This window comes from Neolamprologus brichardi, chromosome 6, assembly GCF_056152115.1.
Source record: "Neolamprologus brichardi isolate AB-2024 chromosome 6, ASM5615211v1, whole genome shotgun sequence".
Lineage (NCBI taxonomy): Eukaryota > Metazoa > Chordata > Actinopteri > Cichliformes > Cichlidae > Neolamprologus > Neolamprologus brichardi.
Genome location: NC_142109.1, coordinates 25,119,293 through 25,145,594, shown reverse-complemented (window position 1 = coordinate 25,145,594; position 26,302 = coordinate 25,119,293). Strand labels below are relative to the sequence as shown.

At 37.7% G+C, this 26,302-nt stretch overlaps 1 protein-coding gene across 2 annotated transcripts in view; it reads right to left on the bottom strand.

Moving 5' to 3' along the window:
- The window catches only part of LOC102784245 (phospholipid-transporting ATPase ABCA1-like), a 34,908-nt gene extending 19,838 nt beyond the window's left edge, over nt 1-15,070 (bottom strand). For both annotated transcript variants that reach the window (XM_006790834.3, XM_006790835.3), the window contains exons 1-8: nt 14,879-15,070; nt 10,966-11,074; nt 9,701-9,794; nt 8,784-8,925; nt 8,550-8,668; nt 4,723-4,844; nt 2,873-3,064; nt 1,267-1,356 (exon numbers count right to left, since the gene is read on the bottom strand). In XM_006790834.3, the coding sequence (XP_006790897.2) occupies nt 1,267-1,356; nt 2,873-3,064; nt 4,723-4,844; nt 8,550-8,668; nt 8,784-8,925; nt 9,701-9,794; nt 10,966-11,031 (825 nt within the window). In that variant the 5' untranslated portion in view covers nt 11,032-11,074; nt 14,879-15,070. The remainder of the gene's footprint in view (nt 1-1,266; nt 1,357-2,872; nt 3,065-4,722; nt 4,845-8,549; nt 8,669-8,783; nt 8,926-9,700; nt 9,795-10,965; nt 11,075-14,878) is intronic.
- Nucleotides 15,071-26,302: the final 11,232 nt, after the last annotated feature.

Genomic DNA, 26,302 nt, shown 5'->3' with positions numbered 1-26,302 from the left:
TTGTCACAGGGCTGGTAATGTGGAAAAGGGCTTTTTCTTTGCTCCTGAAGAGAAATTCTGAAAATGCATTAAGCTCTTTATGCCGTTCAATAGTGATAAGCCTTGGCTTGAAACGCAGGCTGTGAATGATTTTTGTTTGGGAACAAGAGGGTACATGATTGCACGTCTCCATTCTGGCAGCTGCATACCTCATCTATCAGCCAGCTAAGCAACGTCATATAATCTGCTTCTAACAAAGTAACAGACTGAAAAGAATTATAGTCTTTTTTTGGTCATTATGCCACTGCATGACAGCAGTTCATTCCCAATTTCAGCAACCTAAAACATAACCAAGTCTCCAGTGACGTGTAAAAGTTTCTACGCAGCTGTGGCCAAAATGAATATAAGCATGGTAAATCACAGAGGAAGTTGTGCAAGAATGATTTCAGTTGAAATTCTTTTTTTAAAAAACATTTTTCATGAGATTATGCTTATTAATCATTTACACAGAACAGAGAGTGGAATAATGCAGCATCAGCTGCCAAGAAGAGGAGAAGACAGAAGTACATTGGTGTTCTTGCAGCTGCTTAGGAGGAACATACACCAACACATACACACACTTGCATTTGTGACTGGATCTTTATGTTTTGCCAACTCACCAAGCAGGGGCCTGAGAGAAAGAAGGTTGTGTTGTTGCTTCTCTCGTTTCTAACTACACTCCAGCAACGCTAAGATACATTAGCTCAGACGCGGATGTGAGCGTGCATGCACGTGATTCTATACTGCTTGTCTGCAATGATGTGAGACAAGTGAAGACAGTGCACCTGGTTGCTGAGCAAAGCTTTTACAGGAATATTTCACAGCCTGCTTACTTTTATCTAAGCTTCAACAAGATGCATTACTGCAGTTTTTTATGCTTTAGACTATAACTTATTTTCTGCTGTTTGTACAAAAACGTGATCTGTGGTGCAAAATCGCTTAAAAACAGAGGGACCCTAGTAAATCAGAGCACACTGTGTCAGTAGAGGAGATCTGATTTTATATGAGGTGTTATAAAAGACTCATATAAGAACAACCTTTTCGAATCAAGCTGCACAGTGTGCTTTCTATTACTTATTACTACCTCGACCCTAACTTTTAATATCTTTAGTGAGATTTGGTTCTTGGTAAGCATTGATTTTATAGGGGACTGAACTTTGGACACAAATACCTCAGTAACCTTGTTTGTTCGTGTTATGTTAACATGGGGGGGGTTACGTTATCTGTATACATCGGCGGTGTGTTTACCTCAACGGCCAGTGCTCCCAGGCTTTCCAGAAGATTGTCGGTTGCAGCTGAGACTTCCTGAATGTCTTTTGGATCAGACCTCACATCCCTCTGTGAGATACAAAGAGGACAGTTACTGTGCTGTAGAGATTTCTAAGGTAGCCTGCACAAATAAAAATAGATTGGCTATTTTCTAATTGCTTTTGTTCTTGCATAATATACTACTAATGACCACAGGAAAAGATTTATCACACAGGCAGAGAAAGGTGAGAAAGTTGTGGGGTAAAGAGGAGGAATAACATTTGGGTCAAAGGTGAATGAAGAGGGACCCAAGAAAGAACAACAGGTCAATGTTAGTTTGACCTAGGTTTCCATTTGTCAGACTGCTGTGAGTATACAAATGCGTGAGAGTGTTCTCATATATCACACTTAGTTGTCAGCTGCTGGAATGTCTGAAATTCGATAAAGCACAGGTGCTTCTGAAGACAGAATGGCTTTCTAAGAAGAGAGAAAGACAATTTAACTTTCTAGTAAGTTCTTTCTCTCTAAGTTGCTCGCTCGTCTACCTGACTTTCTCTTGCCTTAACAATTTCTCCACTGTCCCTCTGTTTTACACACACATGCATGCACATACGCATGCACAAATGGGGAGAAACTGCCTTATGCAAGTTCCGGTCTTCATATGATGCAATTCAAATTTTTTCCCGTTGGAAAAATTTCCCAGTCTTGCATCACTGTTTTAAAGACTCAATTAAAAAGACATACACATGATTTTTTGGCTTGATAAAATCACGCTTCTCTGAGCCAGAAATGTTCCTTATTTACACGCGAGTGAGCAAGACAACACCAGCAATGATTATTAACTTTACTGACAATGATGACATTCAGAGATATTCTCCATTTCTCTCCTCCTGTGTTTGTTTCTTGTTTGAACATTCTGTGCTGCATAATGTTGGCTGACCTCTTCCCATCCTTCCAATCATGACTCACATTTCTATCATGGGTTTGGAAGGAAAGGGCAGGCTTTTTGGAAACATGCAGGGAGAAGGGAGGTTAAGCTGAAAAGAAAAAAACAACCCCAAAGCAAACAAAAAATAGACATGGGAGCACAAAATATAAGAGACTGTGGTGATAACTATAATTCCTTTTGACCACTGACTGGTCAAAAGGTGTTTTTATAAAGAACATTTGTGATTCAACTTGCAAAAGAAGGCTAGGGACTTCTAAAAAAAGTACTTTGTTTGACTGAAAAACACTTTGGGGATATCTGAATAAATACATGAGCACTAGTAATAGTTTTACTATAACCATGAAGCGTCACAGTTCCGTGACAATAATGCATATTTTCCATTTTAAACAGGAAGGGCATGTCTTCCTAGTTCTGGGCAGGTACACAAGATACCACATCCCGGTCAAATATGTAAACACAGCTGGCAGATTTATAGTGCTGTACTCTGACACACTATTGAGTTACAAGTTTGGTGCTTTTTTTCATCTGTTTTCTTATGTTTCATTTTATGCCAGAAATACTAAAATAAGACGTTATATAGGTATTATTAGCAATATTACATTTGATGTCAAAATTAAGATCCATTCTAAAATTATCATTTCATGGATTTCAACTTACCCGAACAGGTTTTAGGAAGTCCAAGTTAGACAGGAAGTGGCTCTGGGCCTTGTTCAGCCAATCACTGGAACTCTTACAGATGATCTCTTGAGTCATGCGGGACACGTTGCGGTCAGCAATGTGGACAAACTCCTCCAGTGGTGTGGTGTTGCAGAGATCTCTGAGATGGAAGCCGAAACCTTTTGTGAGGACCTAAAAAGAGAGGAGGGAAAAAAGACAAAACAGGATTGAGATAATATAGAGAATAATGAAAAAGAAAGCATAGGTGAGATAATGTAACAGAATAATTTTAATGTCTGTGTGTGTTTTATATATTGAGTTAAGCTACGATGGATTTACAAGTAAAACTGCATCAAAACTTGGTGAATAACAAAGTTTCCTAGGTGACTGTTACTGGCTCTTATATGACTACTATCCAAAAAACACGCACAAACTGATAAATTCCTGAAAGCTGACCATGTAAGCAAAACAATGATGTTTCCAGAAAAAATATTATTGAGCAATTATGAGGTAAGAAACGTTCTGAATGGCGATGCTGGGTAAGCCAAGAACAAACTGGACAAACGTTAGTACTTGGAGTACCAGTACTCCAAGCAAAACTCAATTCCAAGAAATTCATTTAGCCTTAAAAAATTATCCCTCTTTTTCTCTTTTAAAAACTCACAAAGATAGAAAGCAGCTGCAGCCACAATTAAGGCCCCTTTTCCTCAAGACTGTAGAAATGTGTGTATTTGTGTCAGTGTCTTGTTTTGTAAATGTCCTTGAACATTTTTTGTTATGCCATCATGTCAATTAGACTTCAAAATCTGCACAGACAGACACAACTTCCAGTCTTTTCACTGGGAAAACATCAGTGCTTACAGCAGACAGGTCGATGGACTGGGAATCACTCTCACTTTATACAACAAAGGACACAGCAATATATGGCAACACATACTTCCTTGAATTTTCTCTCCTCTCCTTCAATAATGCTCTTTAAGAAATTTCTGACCAAAAGGACATCGCCCTATCTGATCAATAGCTGTCTGGGAGAGAGGAATGAGATGAACAGATGGTAAAACATGATCCCAGAGTGGGAATTTGTCTCTGAGCTTTGGTCTCTGCAAATGAGGAGAAATGTGGGGAAGGGAGGAGTGAAGAGGAGCGGCCATGTGACTTCAGCCCTCCAACTGCTAAGCAAGGATGATGTGATGTGCTGAGGTGGGAGCTGTTGTTGAGGGTAGGCAGATCGGTCAATGTATGTTCTATGGAGTTTGTTTGCATAGAAGAAGAAGTGTTCTGTGTGTTGACCTGCGCATGAGCATGTTCTGAATTATGGAAAATTAAACACAAGACGAGAGGAATCGTTTAAAAGTGAGGGAGGTAACAACAGAAAAGGGAGTTTTGAATGTAAAAACAATGGAAAATAATTAAATTACTGACTTAAAAAAGAAAAAAAAAAAATATAAGCATACATGACCTCATTTAAATTGTTTCCATTACACTGGGTTTAGAGAAAAAACAAACTGAACAAAAAGACTAATGATAAGGGGACAACCTCTTCACCCATCTGCCCCTCACCCACTCTGATTTTTCTCTCGGGTATTAAGGGCTTAGCTGTGCCACAGCAGAATCCAGTGGCCCAATAGACGCTATGAAGCCAAGGTCATTGGATTTATTCACAAACACTGAGGCCAGGGGTGGTTATGATTATCTCATAAAAAAGAAAAAAAAAACAGTGATACAAGTATTGGTAGTGGTTCTCAGGTTGTAAGAGAAGCTGCACGAAAACATTTAACCCATTGGTGAATGTTACTGAAGAAAGATTTTAAAATAAATAATAATGATTCTAGACAACTGTCTTCATTTACCTTCTCAAGATTGACATCAGCCTCCACTATATGCTTCAGGGCGTGACGAGGAAGTGACGCATTGTGATGCAGGAAGTGAGAAAGGGTTTCATCATCACGCAAAAAGTCTTTCAGCTTGAAACCTAAAGGAAAAAAATCCAGATATACTGATTAAAAATAATAACAATACCACTTTCTAGTGGTTGATTCTGACATAAAGACAAATAGCAGATATCCCAGGAGAAGAGGTTTAAACAAACTGCTTTCAAAAAGTTATAAGTTATCTAAGCACATATCTGCAAAGAGACTGTTTTTATATTGTCAAAATTCAATCTCACAATTATAAAATTTAAAGGCCTTAATTAAAGATTCAGTGACTCAATTATAAATGACCTCCACACACAGATAATCCTTTTTTTGGCTAATTCCAAAAAAAGATAAAGGAAATGAACAATGGTGGCTTTACCCAGAAACACAATGTCTCATCTGCACTCGTTGTACTTTGCTGCATTCCAGTGAAGTCAAACCATTTCAGAAACTGGCTTGAGTAAGCTGTGTGGTTAAACACATGCACGCACACACACTGACTTCTCTCTATTCCTCAGCTCCAGGTTTGGAACTCAGCCGGGGTTACTACAGGGCATTCAACTTTGGACTAAATATTGTGTCTTCTTCTCCTCTATAAGGATTTAGCTCCCCAGATTTTCCCATCTCTCCTTTCACACAGCGTTCTGCACTCTAACTAACATTTTAGACCATTTGAAAGCCGTCTATTTACTAGCCGTGAATGAAACTACTAACTAGAATAATCATGTAGCAAAAACAGGAACTCCTTCAGCTCGCAAGAATAGATTGTTGGTGGAACGACATACTTTCATATCAACTTTTTTCCTTTAAAAAAAGGTTTACGCATTCTTTTACCACCCTGCCTGATTACTGGCCGTCTATTCTGTTTTTATCTGCTTCTCATCTAGTCTGTTCTCAACTATAAATCAGGAATGCTTGTTTAAAAAACATCTTCCTACAACCCCTCTCATCTTCCATTCCTTTCCCATCATCTTAAGTAAATCTTTTTCTGCTCTCTGGTTTTTATAACAAGCACAGATGCAAACGCACACAAACTCATGCAGACAGGAAACACTTGTCTCGACTGAACTGAACATCCCCCGAGAGGAAATGAAAGGGAACAGTGTGTTTCTGTGTGTTTGAGGCCACATGTGTGGTGTCACTTTTTTTACTGCCTGCATATCTACGCGCCATAGTGTGTGAATTGTTTGTAAGGGTGAAAGTTTTAACATCTACATCCTTTTAAAGTCCTAAATACCCTTACCAGTCCTTATGAACCTATGCATGTACAACTAATTGTGTGCCTTTGTGTGTCTTTGTCTATGTGTGACCTCAAGTCCCAGCTGGTAGCAGCTAGGGAGCATTAATAAGGTCTAATCAGTGCCCCAGTAGGAAGTCAAAGCTCCCATGGTGCACCGCATCCAAAGACCCTTTGGGACACATCAGTGTGGATGGTGCAACCTTGTTGAAATGGAAAATCTAGCAGTACTTTGTGCAGTCAGCAACTTATCACTTATCAGGAACAGGAACAGTTTTTGAAGTATTTGTTTGTGTGTGTTTTTCCTGCGTTGGTGTCAGCCTGATATGAGGGCGAGTCCCATATTAACATTTGCAAGTCTGTACATGTTCCTGGCATTACCTATCAATCTTGTTTGTAATTAAACAGTACTGACATCACACACCTTTGTGACCGTGGCATCACTGGTCAAACTAGTTCAAAATCAAGCTGACACCACTCACATTTCTGTGATACCAAATCTGTCACAAAAACTCATCTAACAGACTTAAAGTGAAATTAACCTCAAGGGGGAAAAAACTTCTGGACTGTCTACGAGTATGTTGGCATGTGAGCCTATTTGTGTTGTAGATCGCTCTCCATTCACTGATTATTGATGTTACGTAATAAGAACTATAATCACTGTTCTGAACGTTTTTGAGTGTCTTTGCAAACTGTTGTTAAAGTCTCTACTTCAAAAGCTCGAGCTCAAAAAACATAACAACACTCAAATAAAGTGTGGAAGATTCACTATGCAATTCCAATTAAGCTTTACTTCTGTGAAGATTAGCAATATGGTTAAGAATCAAAATCAAAATATATTTACCTCTCATCTACTCTTATGATATTAAACACATTTCAAAAACATATTGCATATATAGAAATGGCAATATGCAGCATATTGGATATTGCAAATTACTGCTGAATTGTTTACTTTGATGTATTTGTCCATGTCATCTCACACCACAGATATCTGTTAGATCTGATCAATGAAAATAACATACAGTGTCACCCACTTGTCTTGTTATCTAAAGTCAAAAAGCTTATCCGTGTCCACAACACTTCACAATCCACCTTTATCGGTTAAGGTCTTATTGAAATGACCTCCCTACAAGTGCTGAATTATTAACCAACATGTGAGAGGCTCCACTCTCAGCTCTTTGATCTAGGCTGTTATTCTTATAGCATCACTCTGAAGCAGCACCAGCTCTGTTTGCCCTCTCTGGCATCACACAGCGCTGTCTCTGCTCTATATCAGCTCATTTCCTTTTGTGGATTAAAAGAGATACTGAGTGGAATATGGGATTGACGACTATCAGACCGCTGCGCTTTCACAAAGCATGATGAAGTGCACAGATACAGAGAAACTGTGTTAAAAAGAAACCCCATGGCTCCCTGTTCACTCCATTTAAAATAAAATGTAATGTAAAAATGTAAAAATAACGCACAGATAATATATATCACTGGTTTTTAAGGCATTCCAAAGAAATTCTGACAGAAAAAAGGAATACGATATCACACGCCACACAAGGTGTGGAAACTGGGAAATCTTTACAATTGAAAACTGCCAGTCCATATTTTCTTTGTGTGAGCTGATTTGTTCACAAACCATGCTTTGCTTTGTAGGAATCATTGCATAATGAACTGTATCTCCAGGCTAACAAAACAGCAAAGTCAGCTAAGGTACCCAAAATAACAAGAAACTGATTGCCGTGTTTTATTGCATAATTTATAATTGCTTTAGCTTCTCAGTATACCAGAAAATAAATGTACTTATTATTGCGTGAGTATAAAAGCAAGGACACACTAATGAGTCAAACAAAAGAGCAGCCAGATTAATTAGACTTCCTCGTTTCACATCACCAATTAAGGGAGGTTAGTAGTTACATCACTGCTGTTTAATGTTGTTATACACTGTCCTGAAATGCCTTTCTTGTGATCCTCCTTTTTATCCTTAAATAATGTTTTTTTTTCACAACATCATTATATGTTTCCCCCCTAAATGTGCAAACTTTATCGGTAACAGACAGGAAGAAACAATACTCCAATCCAGACGAAGTAGAAAATCCTTATTATGATTATGCTGTGATTGTCAGGGCAGTTTAGACTTTGCTACCACCAGCGACACATAAAAGTGGAGAAGTGCAACACCCACTAGCTGCTCAGAAAACAGGCCCATGACATCTGGTGGACTGAGATAAGGGGCCTCTGAGTACTCAGGGTACCATTAGTTGCACGAGCTGGTACACTGCAAAAGTGATCTTAAGTCACTTTATCTACGTTTAGCATATTTTTGTCAGTGTATTGATCTGCAACGACTGAAGTCTATCTCACTGCAGATCACAAGACATTACAGCTCTTACTTGTACCTGGAAATATATTCTTGGGTCTTTTTCAGAGTAAAAAGGGAGGAGGAGTGGGTTAAAGGGTGATCAATGATCAGTCACCTGATCCTCAAACACTTACTAACACAAAAAACACCAAATAATCAATGGCACAAACTTACGAGCAGTGTTTTTCTGAAGATTCCTGAGGGCTCTTAGCAGTCCCTTGTAGCCTTCATAGCTCTTATCATTCTGAGTGTACAACAGGATCTTCTTGGCATCAGTGAACAGACGGGAGATTCTGGTGTTTAGAGAAGGATGAGGATGGGATGAAACAAAAAAATGTGTTGTTTGAATTCTGTGAATCAGTGCATAAATTGTTAAATATTAATACATTTGACAGCCAAAGTACTCACATAGAATCATTAAAATTTCCCACCACCCCGGGATTCTCTCCAGGCGTGGGATTACGGAAGCAGGGGTTGTTGGCATTACAGATGATACCTTGTACCCAGGGCAGAGTACCTGCTGAAGGCATGGCCTTGTTTGGGAAGTGACCTACAAATTCAGATATAATTTGATGTAATAATATCAGCTTTTGTTAAATGAAGTCATAAAACAGATGACAGACACTGCAGAAGAAAACCTGATAGCATTAAACTACCAACTGGGAACATATACATCATTGCAACATCAGTATTAAAGAGTGCTGATTTTATCTTTAACATAATTTGAACTCTCATGAGCTAACATTACCGATATAACCACAATTGACAGAGGCGAACCAGTTATTATAATACAAAAGATAAGAAGAGAAAGCAAACCATTGTCAGAAAGTTGACACAACCATGACTAACTTTCTGTCATGAGTTTATTGGGTTAATTGCGATGCAACTGAATTGAAAATTTGAGGAAATTCTGTTGGAGGTGACAACTTTCCTTTTCAAAAGTGGAAAAATTTTTTTTTTTTACAAATACTACCAGGATTATTTTGTGTTTTCAATCAATGAGTTGCAATCTTATTGACTTAAATGGGGCCAAAGTTGTGAAACCAGCTGTATTGACAGCCGGTAATGTAATTCCCCAAGTCTTATCACATGTTCACTCAGTGCAAGTAAATATTGGCAAGTCCAACAGATTCTTCTATGAATAAAACAAAAATTCCCTGGATGAGTAAAGTAGTGATCTAACCCATTTGGCATAGTTTTCCTGAATTTTTTTTTTATAAAACGCAGAACAACTGTTAGAAAGTTCAGACCGATGATACCCAGTTCACTTAAAAGTAGGAAAAACTTGCAGAAATTTTTAAGATGATGCTTTTAACAACACTTACATTCATGTTGTTCATAGGGTGGATAATATATTCGGACTGATATCAGGATGAAAAAGATGAACAGGGGCCAGACGATCTCAATCAGCAACTGGATCTAAGACACAATGGATGATGACAAAGCTTAATCAATGAAAAGAAAGCAGGCTTTACAATCTTCATGTGAAAAAATAAGTTAATCATCCCAAAACAATGGGTAATCTATTTTTTACCTTGCTTTTGTGTGTTTGTGTATTTACAGTTCATCTAAGGGTATTTCTACTGCTTTAAGACAGAAAAATATCAATTGCGTGAGGAAAGGGGCTATCAGCTGTTGCTCTTCAAACATTAATCCCAGCATGACTCTAAAGTAAAGTATATGGGTTAATAAGAGGAGACCGAGTGAGACAGAGAGATCTGCTGGATTTAAGGACTGTGGGTTTGTCCATCTGCTCCATATGGCTTCCTCACTTCATCTGCTTCTGACACAGGCTTTAACAGCATGCTAGACATACAATGTAGGGATAAAGAACAAAGCCAACGTCTCAGAAAATGTACTGTATCCCATTGTTGCAAATAATTGGACAGAAAGTCACGCAGCTAAGCCGTCACTTTGAGCAGCATTTTCGACTTGATGGACAAATGGCTTAATTGTACACAGAGAAGCCTCTCCATTTATAATGGAATACTATTCAACACTGGGGAACTGAATTTCATTTACATAACTTTGAGTGTGTAGGCATCAACCAACACAAGAGTAACTGGATAATGGATCTGACACATAATTGTGTCATCAAGCTGTCTTCAACCGATTCACAGTAAACAACAGAACTTTTCTTTCCAAGTGGCTCAAAGGACAATTACACTGTTGCCATTGCATTGGGCTATGCAATGCAATAACCCGTATAAACAAGCTTCTGCAATGCTTTTATGACTAGGCATGTGACATTGGAAGATCACATTCAAAGATCACATTTAAAGTAAACCAACTAAAAAGTGAGACAAAGCATTGCTGGGAAATCATAAACGATGTATCTGTCTTTTTTGTGACGAACAATACCATGGGCAGTAGTAGGAAATTATAGCAACGATAAAACCAAACTGAAAGAAGAAAAATAAAAGGTACACAATTTCCTTGTGGGTACTGAATAAAAGGTATTTAACCCCCCAAAAAATTGGTTTAGTGAAACACTGATAAATAAGAAAACATTTTAAGAGTCACAACAAACAGAAAAAACAAATACCCAAATACAGGATTAATCAGTCAATTGAGCTACACTGCTACTTACAGTCTGTCTCCGTCGGTAGGTGAAGTTCTTCCAAAGCAGTAAACCCAGCTGAGTGGAGACTGCCATGTTGCCGTCTTCCCAACCTCACTGAGCACGCTCCTGCTCCTCACTGTGAATCCACACAGACAAGAAAGAGGATCAAACACTGTATACAGGACTCATCAATAACAATCTGCTCTGCGTGAAAAGTCCACTAATTAAACAAAGTCAGCTAACTGACTACCTAAACCTCTATTCCCTGTGGATAAAGACACGGATGACAAAAAATATACCCCACTGACGCACAAAAAAAAAAAAAAAACAGAACAGAAAGTTGTTACATGTTACATTAGCAAAACCACGATTACCAAGATCACGCATTTGTACCGAATATGGCTGTAAACTCGGCCTCGTCATGTGACAGTAGGCCATGAACATAGAAACAAGAAATCAAAAAATAATAATGATGGCAAAAACATTCACCTATTTAACAAACTGTTTCAATCTGAAACTCAGAGCCAAGTCGAAAGTTTCGCTACAGTCGACAAATGAAGCCAACTCTACTGACTGAGGAAGGGTGCTAAACCCCGCAAACTCAGGTCCACTTCATGTAGCCCCGTCTGTACCAAAGTTAAGTGACGCTTCTTCTGGGAGAATGACTGGGTGGGTGGGGGGCAAATTCGTCATCTGGTACGAGTTGTTAGCTACCACCCCCCCCCCCCCCCCCCTTCTTTTCTTTAATCACAAAATAAAATTAATCCTGTTAACGCTCAGTATCGCACACAATACTGCATCTCATTTAAAAGTTAACGTTATCACCGTAAACCCATTTATTCCTATTGTTTAAAACAAAATAATCCACTGATTAATCGGAGTTTCTTTCAAATGCTTGTGAAAATCTGCGTGGGTGGAAACTTTTCCCTGCCTATTTGTTTGCTCTATCTGCAGCTCGAAAAGTCCTTGGATATTTGCTCAGATGTGTTTTATGCAACGCGATCTAATGAGACTACCTATAAAGTCACTTATAGTTTTATTTCAGTTTCTTTTTTTTAATACCAGGAACAACTGATGATAGAAAATTAATCAATGTGAATAATTAAAACAAGAAAGCCTTGGAAATCTGAAACACGGCATTATGAAGACTTAGTAAATTTGTTCTCCTGGTGATCAAAAGGTAACATAAAAACTCTTTAATAAAGAACTTAAGAGTCACTGCTGCTCAAGGCTGATACAATTATTAATTAAGGTTACTGAAATCTATTTTACTTGATGTTAACTGCAGTTAGAGAGGAAGACGTTGTAGCATGTTCAACTATATCTACTTTCTTCTATATATAAAATGACATATCAAAAATAGTATAAGGGCTCATTCCTGACACCTCAACATTTCACTGAGCTCAAAAACTATTAACAGTAATGCACTTTATGTATTTTCAGATTTGATGGTTTTATTGGTGATGAAGTTGGATTATTTTTGGTGGGAGAATTAATGATGTGCTGTTTATTACGCAGAAGTCCTTTATACAGAGAAAAGCTGGCTGGATTTCACAAAGAGCAGGATGACAAAATAACAATGTCAAGGACAGGGTGATGTTGAAACATGATCTTAACTGATCTGCCTGTGGGCTGAAAAACCTTGTCCTTATTAAGCCATTCATACACTTCTCTATGGTTTTACACCGCATTTTTGCCATTTCAAGCAAATAACATTTTAGTCAATCTAACCACATTCTCAGGTGTTTTGCAGAATGAAGCGAATTTATAAGTAATCAGTAAATCCACTTAAATGCATTAAATGTCGCAATAAAAACTAACATGAACTTTGGGAACAGCAAACAATACTCTAACCCCTGTCCTTATTCAGCTGTACTCCTACATCTGTTTTCTCCATGAGTCACTTAATTTAATAACAGAACTCGGGGGCCATATATAACAGTTTCAGAGAAACAATGTAAGATACCTGGAACTGACGTGTTGAGAGCCTCTTCACTGAAAAAAAAAAAAACTAAAAGCAAAACATCAGCTGTCTGATTTTTCGTTATTATTTTAACGCTGTTGACCATTTGTGATGACCATTCACTGAGGAAGCCGGGGAGAATTCTGAAAACCCCGAAGACAAACAAACATCAGCAGCACGATCTTGTGTTTTATCACAACTGATGGTGAATGCGGAGAACAACATGTTTATTACCATATCAGAGACAGCAATGGTGCTGTAGCAGATGGTGAACTATGCATACAAAGCATTCTTTCTATGCATTTCGTCATTTAACACACACAGTGAATAGATGTCACTATACTTTTCTACTAAATACATGGGATTTAAAAAGAAAAACATATGTTTTGTCTTTTTACTGGCAGAATTTATTGTTCTGTAACTGCCCCCCCTCCCCTCAACTGAACCCCGCGTTTGCGTCCTTATTGCCAATTACAAACCTTTGCATTCATTTACCTTTAATTCTATCTATATTTTCTCCAATAATACAACCAGCTCAACATGACATCCCGATAAATCATTATCGATCAGTCCACCCTTCGGGATTTGTATGATTCTGAGACACGACGTGGTGGAAATGCGTCGCATACAGAGAGACACGAGCGGTTCTGCTTAGTGATGAGAAGCCCGTACAGTGCAGAGCCAATGCGCCTCTAGTGGTAGACACACAAAAAATGATATTTTTAATACTTGTTTACCATCAATTCTCGCTCACGTGTTATATCACTCTCACACATGATTTTTTCCCCCCTTGACTTCATTGTCTTGCTTTGTGTAAAACACCTGACAAATCACTCAGAGTTTTTAAAGAGAGCGTTTTCGATATTAAGAAAAAAAGAAATATAAAATCGTCGATGCTTTACTGGAAAGACGCGTTTATGCTTAGCTAAATCACGAATGAAAAAAAACAACCTACAGTAATGCATCTCGTCATCACTGCGTACATAGCTACACATAAAAAAACCTACATTCTCGTCACCACTGCGCACATACACATAGATTTAAAAGAAAAAGACTTTTTTTTCACTGACAACAAAAAACTAAAATAAAGGAAGAAATTATAAGCAGCATATAGTTAATAGTCATAGTTGAAATTGGCCACCTTTTGCACTACAACCAAATGTCAACGATATAGCAGACTTCAAATCATCGTCTGACAGAGAGTTTTGTGCTTCTGTTTCATTGTGTTACTGAGCTGAGGTTACTGGCGGTCATCAGCTTTGCGACGCTGACCCATAGCAGCAGCATCAAGTAAGCCAAAGTGAAGGCAGAAGTACGGTGAGCAAACCTTCAGCATTAAGAGGCAACAAATGGAAAGACAAAATATCGATGTAATAAAGACCACCTATACATACAACTGTTACCATGCAAAGCGCTCTGTCGTGGATTTGCGTTAATTGAGGAAGAATGTAGATATTTTTTGTTTGTTTTTACGTTTTTAGTTTTTCTTTAAGGGATCGCAAAGGGTTGCAACAAACTGCCTTTTATTTTTGGTATACCTCACCGGAAGTCCTGTACTTGACTATAGCTACCTTGACATCGCTTTTTTTAAACACCACATAAGACACTTGCGCCACAAAAGAGCAAAAATAAGGAAAGAAAAAATGCATTCACTTGTATTAAAAAAAACAAAAAAACAACAGTACTGACTTAAACTTAAAGTGTCTATTCAGGCACACTAACGTCACTGGTTAACTCCGCGACGTTAAAGCAAAAACGTCGACTAATAATTAGCCAATAATTAAACAATATAGATTTTCATCAAAGAAGAAAACTACATTTTCACTCACGTCGACTGAGAATATTAAGATGACAACATCTTCATAAATAGTAATATGAATTTTTTTTTCTTTAAAAGAGATATTCTCACACTCTTTGTTAAACAAAGAAACGCACAGTTTCTCACAAAAGTCAAAACTGCGCTTCCAAATCACCGACCTGTATCCTGCACGGTGTTTATATCCACTCCTTCTCATAAATTGAAATCCTTCGTTCAAAGGGTGAATAAAATGTTCTCCTCAGTTGTTACGGTGCACCGTTGCTCTCTCTCTCACTGGCTGACAAAATGTTTTTTTTTTCTTGTCCGCCAGGGTTTTATACCGCAGCTCGATGCGGAGCAGAGAAGAGCAGCAGCAGAGGTAACTAACGGTCACCGTTTGTTGCTGCTCCCATATAAGGAAAGCACGTGCGGAGGCAAAACATGTCTTAAAGGGCCAGCGACACTCGCGCGCCTCTGTGCACTGTGCCGCTTTTCAATAAGTGGATGATTCATGGAAAAATTCAATTAGCAACAACACTTCTTTTAGACTTAATCAGATTACTGACCATTGTTCTATATCCATTTAATAATAATAATAATAATAATAATAATAATAATAATAATAATAATAATAATAATGCGTTATTATCTCTTTATCTTGATAATTTAAGTAAAATTATGCACAGTGGATTGAGTTCAAGAAATTTAAAATGAGATAAGGTATACAACATAATCGTAAAAATGTAGAACACAATATATGCATCTATTAGATTCTGTAAATATAACATTTCCATATCCATATGTTGTGTGGATAATTGGCATGGATATATTGATAATTTAGAGAATGAATGTTTAAAAGGCCTATACAAACACAGAACAGTTTCTATTTCAAAAGGTCCTGTAGATAAACAAGGGAGTTGCAAAAATATTGGATTTTTCAGTCAACAAACTGTACACTTGTATTCTTCCTGAAAAGCAATACTATAGGTGAGTATTAATGTGGCTCTATCTGTATATGTGTATTCTGCCTCCTGGCCAATGTGTGCACAGATAGGCTCCGGCCCTCTGTGACCCTGAAAAGGATAAGCGGCTTAGAAAGCGCATGGATGTTAGCTTGTCATTGCTTCATTTCTAATTGCTGCTTTCATCCTTCAAACCTAAACCGGCAGGCTAAGACCACTCCAGGTCACGTGGAGTGATGCGGTAATGCACAATAAACAGTAGATGCTGTACAGCAACTATGTGCTGTAGTGATTTGGATAAGAAATGAGATTATCCTCTTTCAGAGCTGCAGCAGTGCTATCACAGTCAGCTGGGATAACATTGCTGGGGTAAGTAAATAGATCCACTTCAAAGGGATGCAATCCATCAGAATCCCCTTCGAGATGAGTTTTGATGTCTTTCACCGAACTCTGAAACTAGGAAGCTTTTATTTGTAATTCTTTGCTTTGTATTGCACTGTGGTCTCTTGATGTGACACATGTCAGATATGTTTAATGTGGCCTGTTCATAACTTACTGACTGACTGAACAATGTTAATATTTAATAACTTGTGTAACTTGACTAATCTCAAAAGTTTAATTATAGCTGCCACAAGTTGCTGCTGGTCATTCATATGCGTCTATCTGGCCACCACTTTCACTTTGATCAATGACTGTGCCCAAGTTTACAAAAAACAACAAGTTTCACATCATCCCTTTTTAAATGTTCTTTTTCTTTGAATGTAAAGAGAAGCAAAAACAGAAATTCTTGTAGATTCTGTTTAATCTTAACAGAATCTGTAAGTATCTGTAAACTCAGGCTCTTTAATGAAATGCTAATAACCAATGCCTTCCAATACTTTGCCTGCTCACTAGCCCCAAAACCTTTGTCAACTTGCTAAGTGTGGTTAAATATGGATAACTGGATAGCTCTGCTGTCCAACAAACTTCCATTCAGGAACAACTCTAAAACCTTTGCATGTCCACAACGTCAGTGACAATTGGCAACAACTTCTGCTGTAAGAAAAAACAAAAACATTTTTTGACAAATTAAACACCATCACTGTCAATTTTTTGCGAGACAAAAGTTTGGACTTTTCTTTATCTCTCTCTCTCTCTCTCTCTCTCTCTCTCTCTGGTCTGTATCAAAGGGATAAAGACCAGCAATTCCCTCCAACACTGATTCTATTTGTTTACTGGTAAGCCTTTGTTGATGTTTGAGAATAGCTGCAAGATGGGTGCATGATGTATTACACAGATTCTCTGATGTACAAAGAACATGACAGTCATCTGGCAATGACATGTCCTTTGATATACTGCAATGAATTCTGACGAAATGAACTGCAGAATCTGTCCAGAGTCTTATCGTCCTTTGTGATCTTGCAAACTTCATATTACTCAGCTTTAGAAAATAAAAGAAACATTATAAACCTCTATTTAACTAACTATATAACTATAACTGTTCTCTAAACATGGGGTGAAATGAAAGCACCATCTCCTGTCTGTCACAGTAATCAGTTACAGAATCTCCAGAATTTTGTGAATCAATGAAGATGGATCACAGTTATCTAGGTCATGCAGTAACAGTAATTAATTGACTCAGTTATACAATAACCTGTTTAGCGGTTTATTTTATCTGAAGACTTTGGACTAACTTGGGACAATTTAAACTGCTTCTGGGCTACAGAACTCACCCAGCAGGCATTACAGAGATCTAAATGAAAGCTCTTAGAGTATTTAAAGACAAAACAAACGCTTGTCTGACAAAGCCAAGTGGATCCTAAGATGCATGTCTCCTTCTCAGTTTACTGTAACAACTCTGGACAGTTCATTGTTTCATTAGAGTCTGTGTTTACGTTTTGTTAACTCAGTCAGTGGTAAACTGAAGGCAGCGTACACAAACACTAAGGTAATTAGTCTTTCAGTTAGATACATATAATGGTAATTAGCTTTTGACTGAGCTGCACACTTTAAGTTCTCTGGACAAATCGTTGTTTCTTTTCTCTTTTAAACAAAGGGAACTGAAATAAAATGTAAGATGTGTAATCTCTTTATTGAAAACAGCTTATTTTATCCATAAAGAGACACATTGTGACACAGTTCTGTTGTGTAAAAAGATGTAAAAAATATAGCAAAACCTTGCTCAAGTTTCCATAGTTTTTAAAAACATGTGTCTGCATTAAAATCGAGAGTCCAACCACAGCAAGTGTTTTTCTCAAAACTGATATTTCCAATAATTGTCCATTTTCTTTGGCTATCCAAAGTAATCTTGAGTGAAACCAACAATAATCTTCTATCTTTATTTATTCCATTGAAACAAAACAAATCATACACCACAATGTTTGAGACGCCCAAATCACCTTCCTACAAAGAGACAATTATACCAGTGTTTTCACAATGAAGACTGATATGGTGCCAAACCTTAGATCCATTAACCTCCACACTGATCTCATTCTAAATAATGCTTCAAATGTACTGACTCCAGCAGTTACAAATGTCTCACATGCGCTGACATGAGTCAGCTGGTTTCCTCAGTAATATGAGCCTCATTATAAACTAAATGGTAAGCAGACTGGTTCTTATATAGTGCTTTTCCAATTTACCTGAGCATTCAAAGTTCTTCATACTTCATAAGCTACATGAAGTTTCTGTAAACTCATTCTCCTATGATTCATTCACAGATGAGCCATATAGAGCAATATTCTCTAGACAGATCTTCACTCTGTCTGTACATGCAATTTATGAGGATGTTTGTTTGTGTATACATCATCCGACATTGCTTTTAAATATCATTAGTGTTGGGGAGTAACGGAATACATGTACCGCCGTTACGTATTTAAAATACAAAATATGAGTAACTGTATTCCGTTACAGTTACCGTTTAAAAAGGTTGTATTTAGAATACAGTTACTTTGTTGAAATAAATGGATTACACGGCGGTACTTTCCTGTTTCATATTGTGGCGGGTCAGGCCTGTTTGGGTTTTGTTTGACAGCTATGTTCTGTTGTTCCAGGTGGCAGCGTTGCGGTTGCCATGGTTACAGGGTTACGCTCTCTCTCTCTGCGTGTTTCCTGGGCGAGAGAGCGCCTGTTGTTGTTGTGCTAAGCTAATAGGCAGAATGCTACCGGTATAGCTCTAAAGAATGTAGCATCATAGGCAGTGTAGTCCGTGCTGCAGGGAGAATGGACTGCCATACACGTTATGTGTCTGTGAGCGAGGGAGGGAGAAAACGGAAAAGTACGAGCTGTCATGGAGCAAAAACGGGAGCTGGAAGCATGTAAATATAATAATAACCACTGCAGCCAAGAAGAGTGCCTGACGAGCCCAGTTGTAAGTAAGCTATTAAGACTCGACTGTACACCGTGTTCGTGTTTTCCTCCAAAAACAATAAGTTCCGTTGGAGCAGCCTTTCAACGCCTCTCTCTGTCTCTCGCAAGAAAAGTTGACCCAGACAACAAAGTAAAATTAGTTTTCGGCTATGAGCCCGACACAGAACCCACCGTATTAGCCAGAGGTCCCTTTACTACGGTTCGGAGCCGCGGACCTTCAGTAACAGTAATAAATCACAGCAATAGTACATTCATGTAGTTGTAAACAGCATGATAATATATTAAGTAATCCAAAGTATTCAGAATACGTTACTCTCATTGAGTAACGTAACGGAATACGTTACAGAATACATTTTGGGGCATGTATTCTGTAATCTGTAGTGGAATACATTTTAAAAGTAACCTTCCCAACACTGAATATCATCATTGTTGGTCATTTGATCTGCAGAAAGATGTCTAAGATATTTAACCTTATTACAGACAGTAAGATTATTATCTGATTATTTAAACTTGAAAATCTTTGATATTCGTCCTCTTTGGTTGTACAAATCATTGTGCAGTGTTCTGGCATTGTGTCTGTTTCTCTGTATTTCTATACTGTTTTCCACACCATAAGCACAACATGTGTGAAGAATTAAGAGACTACTAGGACTAAATACCATAAGATCATCTGCATACATAATATTACCAACTATGCACTTAGTTTTATAGGCTCTGAATGCCTTTGATAATTTGTAAACATGCAGATTAAAAACTATTGGGGACAAAATTGCTCCTTGTTGAACTCTGTAGCCCACCGAGGGGCCAAAATGATAACCCCGCACCCCCCATTTTTCTTGCAAGGTTTGTTTTCCATATCAATAAACCAGAATTCTCACACATAAAGACTAATGAATTTCTAATGTTCAAAAACAGTTTAATAAATGCACTGTCAAGAAAAGTAAGAGTTAATTATACAGCATTTGTAGAGGAATGTGTCTTGAAATTACAATAGTATACATTGGTGAGCAGGCAACGCAATAATGTATATATATCACCGGTACAAAGGTAACTAACTAACTATTTTTTTTACCAATAAAGAACATTTAAATGATCCAAGCAAACGGTCATATCTTCATGTGGTCACACGTCTGAATTAGAAGAGATTCCAGAAGCACATTAATTTCCTAAGAGCTTGTAGTATTGTGATCAAGTAAGCAAACTCACACTGTGTCAGCTATGGCAAACTATTGTTCTCCAGTCAGTGGTAATAAAGACACCAACCCTTTACATATAATTGCAATAAATGAAGCGAAGAACACTTCACAGGAATGACAGATATTCTGTTCAGTTTTCATGAAACTAACTTTACATCACACAGTTTCTCAATCCTCCTACCTCAATCTAATGAAAACAGGCATCTCCAACTATCCCTCTGGACTGAGCAGAGCTGAAAATGTTGTACTCGTGTGCACTGTTTAGATTTTGCTGTGTGATTTTTGAGTCAGTTTTATTCCTCTTATTCTTGCTGTCTTAAAATACTCTGAAACCAGACACTGTGACTTCTTATTTTTCCTAAATGTCATTGTCATAGCATTTTTGTACTTCCCACTGAAAATGTGAAAAAGTGATGGAAGGGAAATATGCCAGAAAATACTTTTTCTTATTGTGACTCATTGTGACTAAGAAATCAAGCCAATGTTAGCAGCCTTGTTTGTGCTAAGGCGCAATTTGCACAGATACTGTGATGGAAACTCTGAGATAATAATAAGGGTCCACAGTTATGGTGCACATCTAGTCAGTCTCTTAAGAAAAGGCATTGAAAATGGTTAATTTAATTAACTGGTTAAGTCCTTGAAACCATTGAGAAAGACCATAGTTATTATTACACGGGACTAAAGCCTTCTTTGAAAACAAAACATATCAGTGTCACTGGTGTAGTTTGCTGTTTCAAAAACACAACACAATCATCATATAAAGCCTGTTATCTGAGACACTTACTTGTGTCTAAAATGTGAAAAACACAAAGAGAAGCACATGGACTTAACAGGGGAACAAGGCTCCCATGTCAAGGTTGACCTGAGTGATGAGGTGAAGAAGCCATAATCTCTTCAATAAGGACTTCTCAAGAATTTCTTGCGGGCAGTTTTTACTCTGGGTTTCTGAATGTGGGTTTCCATTAAAATACAGCTTGTTGATTCTCTCACTTATGCAACTGAAAGCATATCTACTGATCTTTTCATCTCCCATTTTTGTGAGTAAATATTTTAACGTGTCTTTGTCTCAGTTACTGAATCGTTTCTTTGTTTCGTTTTTGAATAAGGGACCGAATGTGTCTCAGCTTCCTCGTTTTCGGGTTGACCGATAGTAACCCGGGTCTCTCTCTTTTTGCAGGATTTAATTAACATGCAACATGTTTCACTTTCAGCCGTGCAGCTCGTAAATTGTCCTCCTTGGAAAAACATATCGTAATTTTTAAGGAGTACCTATGCTTGAAAAATATGCGGGTCCAGAAAAACAGGAATAAAACAGGTCAGGATGAAAATGAAGAAGAACAGGAGGAGAAGGAGAAGGAGGATGATTTTGTCCGATAGTAACCCCGGTAGTGGAGGAAGGGAGGTTTGTCCGATAGTAACCTGGGCACAGAGAATGATGGAGAAAAGCAGAGTAGGAGGGGGTGGTGTACATATCACCTAAATTTAACTCCGCATCGCAAAAATGTGTCACATCTGTTTGCTGTGCTTTAAAGAAATTACTGCCCTAAAACTGCATGGTTTTTAAAACCGTGTCAGTGCCACATTACACCCGTGGTCTTTTGCACTAAGCAATGCGGCGAGATAAACACGACACGGGAATTTTTATTTATTTTTTTATATTTGCATATATTTATCTAATGATTGTCACAGATAACATTGAATTGGTCTACGTACAATAGGACACCTTTCTCCTAACTGTGCAGCAGGCTACAAAAATGACTCCCGTATTCAGGAGTTCTGTTATATCGACTCCCTGCATGCAACGTAGACATCTTATGTAACATTAAGGAGCTGTGGGAAATTTGATTGACAAAAACATTAGTAACATAACATAATAATGAGGTTTTTTTCCCACTTGTTCTAAATTCCGGACTATTGTGTTTTATTGTCTGGTATTCGTGTAGGGCAGTATCATTTATGATTATGGCAGCAAGTGTCACTGTTCCTTAAGTGCTCCACAGAGTTTACCTTCCTCTCTTCTCAGGGAGTGAAAAATGCAGAATGGCCTAAAGAAACATGCATAACAGAATCAGCGTAGTCTTTAAATTCATATTTGTCAGATGTCAGCAGACATACATATTTAGCCTATCTGGAAAAATGAGCCCACGTTAAAGATGTGTGCTAGTATCTACATCTAGATGAAGGTACTAGCGATTTATCTGTGGACATCATTAATGGAATATAACATCAGTGTGGAAGTCATTGCCTTTAGTCATTGCCTAAAGCAGGAGGCTGGCTGGAGTTATTAAAAAAATAATAAATTAGAGAAAGATACTTTATTCTACTACAGTCTGTGCCCTGTGATATTTTTTGTGTTTGACTTTTGTGTTAGAATATGTATATTTATCATATTTATTGTGTATGTTATTCATTTAAATATTTTTTAAAGGCCCAACAAGGGACAGACATATTTCTTTTTCTATTTCTATCTTTATTCTAACGGTTTTCGGAGGTTAAGAACGGCATTTGAACGCATCGCGGTTTGACCGCAAGTTACCTCGCACTGCAGCCGCCGGAGAACTGGGTGAAAGGGGAATGATGTCACTGCTTAGCCGACGGATGAGAACAATAAAGACGCCAAGACTACTGGAAATGGTTACTGGGCATAAATACAGCAGCGAAGACGCTTGAATAATTTATCACTTAAAGCATGTTTTAAATCTGAACAGGACACAGATACTAAGTTTACATTTCTTAAACTTACAGTATCATTTAACGTGGAGTCAGTTATACCGGATAGTCTTAGAACAGTTTTGTTTCCCTTTCCCTTTTCCTGTTTCATAATCATAAACAAAGAGGCTTTTCATCTGTCAACTAATGACTTGTTAATAGTTCACTTAACATGTTTGTTTTTATTTTCATTGCCACACTTCAACACTTATATAAAGATCCATAGCTGCAGATAATTTAAGATTAAATCTCAGAATCGTTGCTGTTTGTTTCCTTTTTAAACAAGTTGCGTGTTGTGGATCCAACCAGGTCCCATCAACAGCAGAAACTGACACAAGCTCAGCTCAGAATGAACTATATATGCTGCGAGGTCAATCCGTGCTTCACTGGATAAGTAATAAATCAGATTTAATTGGCTCTGATGTGGCAAGAAGTTCTAAGAGGACCGGGGGTTTTAAATCACAAGAAAGGGTCGAGAAAGGATCACAGCTTTGAATCCTTGACCTATGACAGAGTCAAAGGAATAAAGAAACTTTTCTGTATTGTAATTTAAAGATCTAAAGAAAAAAATCACCAGGAAGGCACATAAGTAAGCTTTGGGTGACTGTACAAATTTTGTGTTGAGTACAGTGCAGTCACTGAGCTGCTTTCTTGTGTGTATGTAAGGTGTATATGCGTATGTTGTTGTTTTTTGATCATGTGGGCCATTATCAGTTGCTATTAAATATCTCAAAATCTTAGCGACAAAAATGCAAACTGCATTGTTTTCCTTTATTTTGTCTCTTTGTTGATTTATTGCATAAACTCATGACCAGTAACTCACACACTGAATAATGATTGTCCGTGTAGCTGCAATGAAGCTCTTTAACTCCACTGGGGACGACCTACATATTCGCAGTTGTTGAATGAGCCTGTTGTTGTTGTTCCACTGGGTTTCAGATTTTTGATTTCTTTTTCTGGGAACCATCTGAAAGAATGTATTCTCACAAGTCATGACCCAAACTAATTTGTATTCTGTTATGTGCCCTATGTCCTGCTTTATTTCTAAGCAAGCATTTCTAAGCAAGTGGTAAACAAGTGTTCCAGCTTTTGGGACCAACTGTACAAATAGATCCATACACAATTATAAAATGTTCTATTTTTTGGTTCCCATTATAACATCTCTGCAACAAATCCAGCTATGATGAAGCTTATAATAAGCTTATTGGCTTCACAGCTTGTTTATACTTTGTTTACTCATCTCTAAAATGATATCAAAGGCCCTTTTGAAGGGTGTGAAAAGTTAAGTCTTTGAAATAAAAGCATGGGAAAAATATAACATTAACTTCATATAGTAACAAAGTGACAAGTGGACAACTGTAGTTTCTGGTATGGCTACTGAGGGTTTCTTCTATGTTAAAACACCCAACTTTAGTCATGAGAAGGACATGTTTATAGTCTGACACCAAAAAAGCAACAAGAAAAGGTTTAATTTTGGTTGATTTACAATTTTTTTTTAACTTTTACATTTTGCTAAGGGTTAAGTTAGGTTTATGGTGTGGTTGGTGTGTGCAAACACAGGCAGCTGTAGACAGTATCTCTCTGTTAGGCCTCGCCTCTGCTAATGTGAGTCGTTGACCTGGACATCTCAACTGTGTTTGTGGTCTTTGTTCTTTTGGAGCCTTTTAATGAGATTATCTGATGGTTATCTCGGCCTGTTGCAAGGTGCGAGCCATCCTGATATTTCTTTATCTTATTAGTCTTTTACTTAGCACTAATTACGAGGTATTTGGTGCTAATGACACTTCAATCTTTCATCAAAAAGACAGTGATCTTTTATTAACACTATATGGTAATAATATGGAGTTAAACTGGATAAAATTAGACCTACTGGCATGAAAAGACTTTACATCTTGCCATGTTTCATTATTTTGTGTCACCAAGATGATACAGTTATCTTCAGGCAAGGATTTGAAAACCTTTTCTTTTTAATGTTTTTAGGTCATTCTCACAGGAAACTTTAAAGATCAGTACCTACAGCTGATGGCATCATGTATACCTATGTAAAACAGCAATGATGATGCAATTCACTGTGTTCTGGGAAAACACTAAACAACTTTTTTGAAAGTTTTTTTTTTTTTTAAATAAATGGGCTACAGTTAATGTTACAGATATATAAACTCATAAATGAAACATTCATAACACCTCTCCTGTCCTTGACACATTTTTTAGATAAGATAAGATAAGATAGAACTTTATTAATCCCTCGGGTAGGTTCCTCTGGGAAATTTTTGCAATATGAAAAGAAATGAAACACATTTCCTTTCAAGTTCGATTGATGATAATACGAAAACATTCATCAAAAGGAATCATCGGGGTAAATACATGTATAATACATGATTTAGCTTAGGTGAAACTTGTTTGCTGAATACAGTATGTTGCATAATGTGTTTACAGTGTGCTCTTAGTAGGCTGCTATTGTAGACTTTTCTCTGACCTGACCAGAGCGTATGTGTGAGAATTTAAGGATGTTTATGTGAACATATTTATATGTGCATTCATTGCTTTGATGACCTTCAAAAAAGTTGTAAAATATTTTCTCACTCACTGCCAATGGGCTGTAAACCACACCACGATGTTACTTTTTGTCAGTTTATTCCTGACCCTGTACAGGAATTCCTTTCCTTATAAATGTGGATAATTTATGGCCACATGATCAGATATCCTTTTGGAATGCAACAAGTCTTGCATGTTTGGATAACTCTGAAGAAGACTCTTCTGCAGGTCACAGAAAGCAGGTCACAGAGACAAATTTATGCATTAGAGTTGCACTTTTACTCTAAGCTGCTTGCATGTTTTATGTCGTGATCACAAAAAGGACTTAAATGTAGACACACAAAGTAAACTGGAAGGTGAAATAAACAATAGTGACTTAAATAAAAGTTTTTGGCAAACAAAAAGCCTCTGGAAGAACAGATAAGTCCCAATAAAACCATCAAAGAAACATCTGCAAGAAAGCTGAAAATCTAAAAAAATGCAAGAAATCGTAAAATGGCCTGAATTTGTATAGCGCTTTACTTAGTCCCTAAGGACCCCAAAGCACTTTACATGTTCAGTCATCCACACACACACACACTGGTGATGGCAAGCTACATTGCAGCCACAGCCACCCTGGGGCACCCTGACAGAGGTGAGGGTGCCAGACACTGGCGGCACCGGGACATTTGACCACCACCAGTAGGCAACAGGTGAAGTGTCTTGCCCAAGGACACAACAACCGAGACTGCCCGAGTCGGGGCTCGAACCGGCAACCTTCCGATTACAAGACGAACGGCCAACTCTTGAGCCACGATCGCCCCCAGAGACAAAACATAAATCATACTGGGAATAATAAAAATCAGCTGTTGTG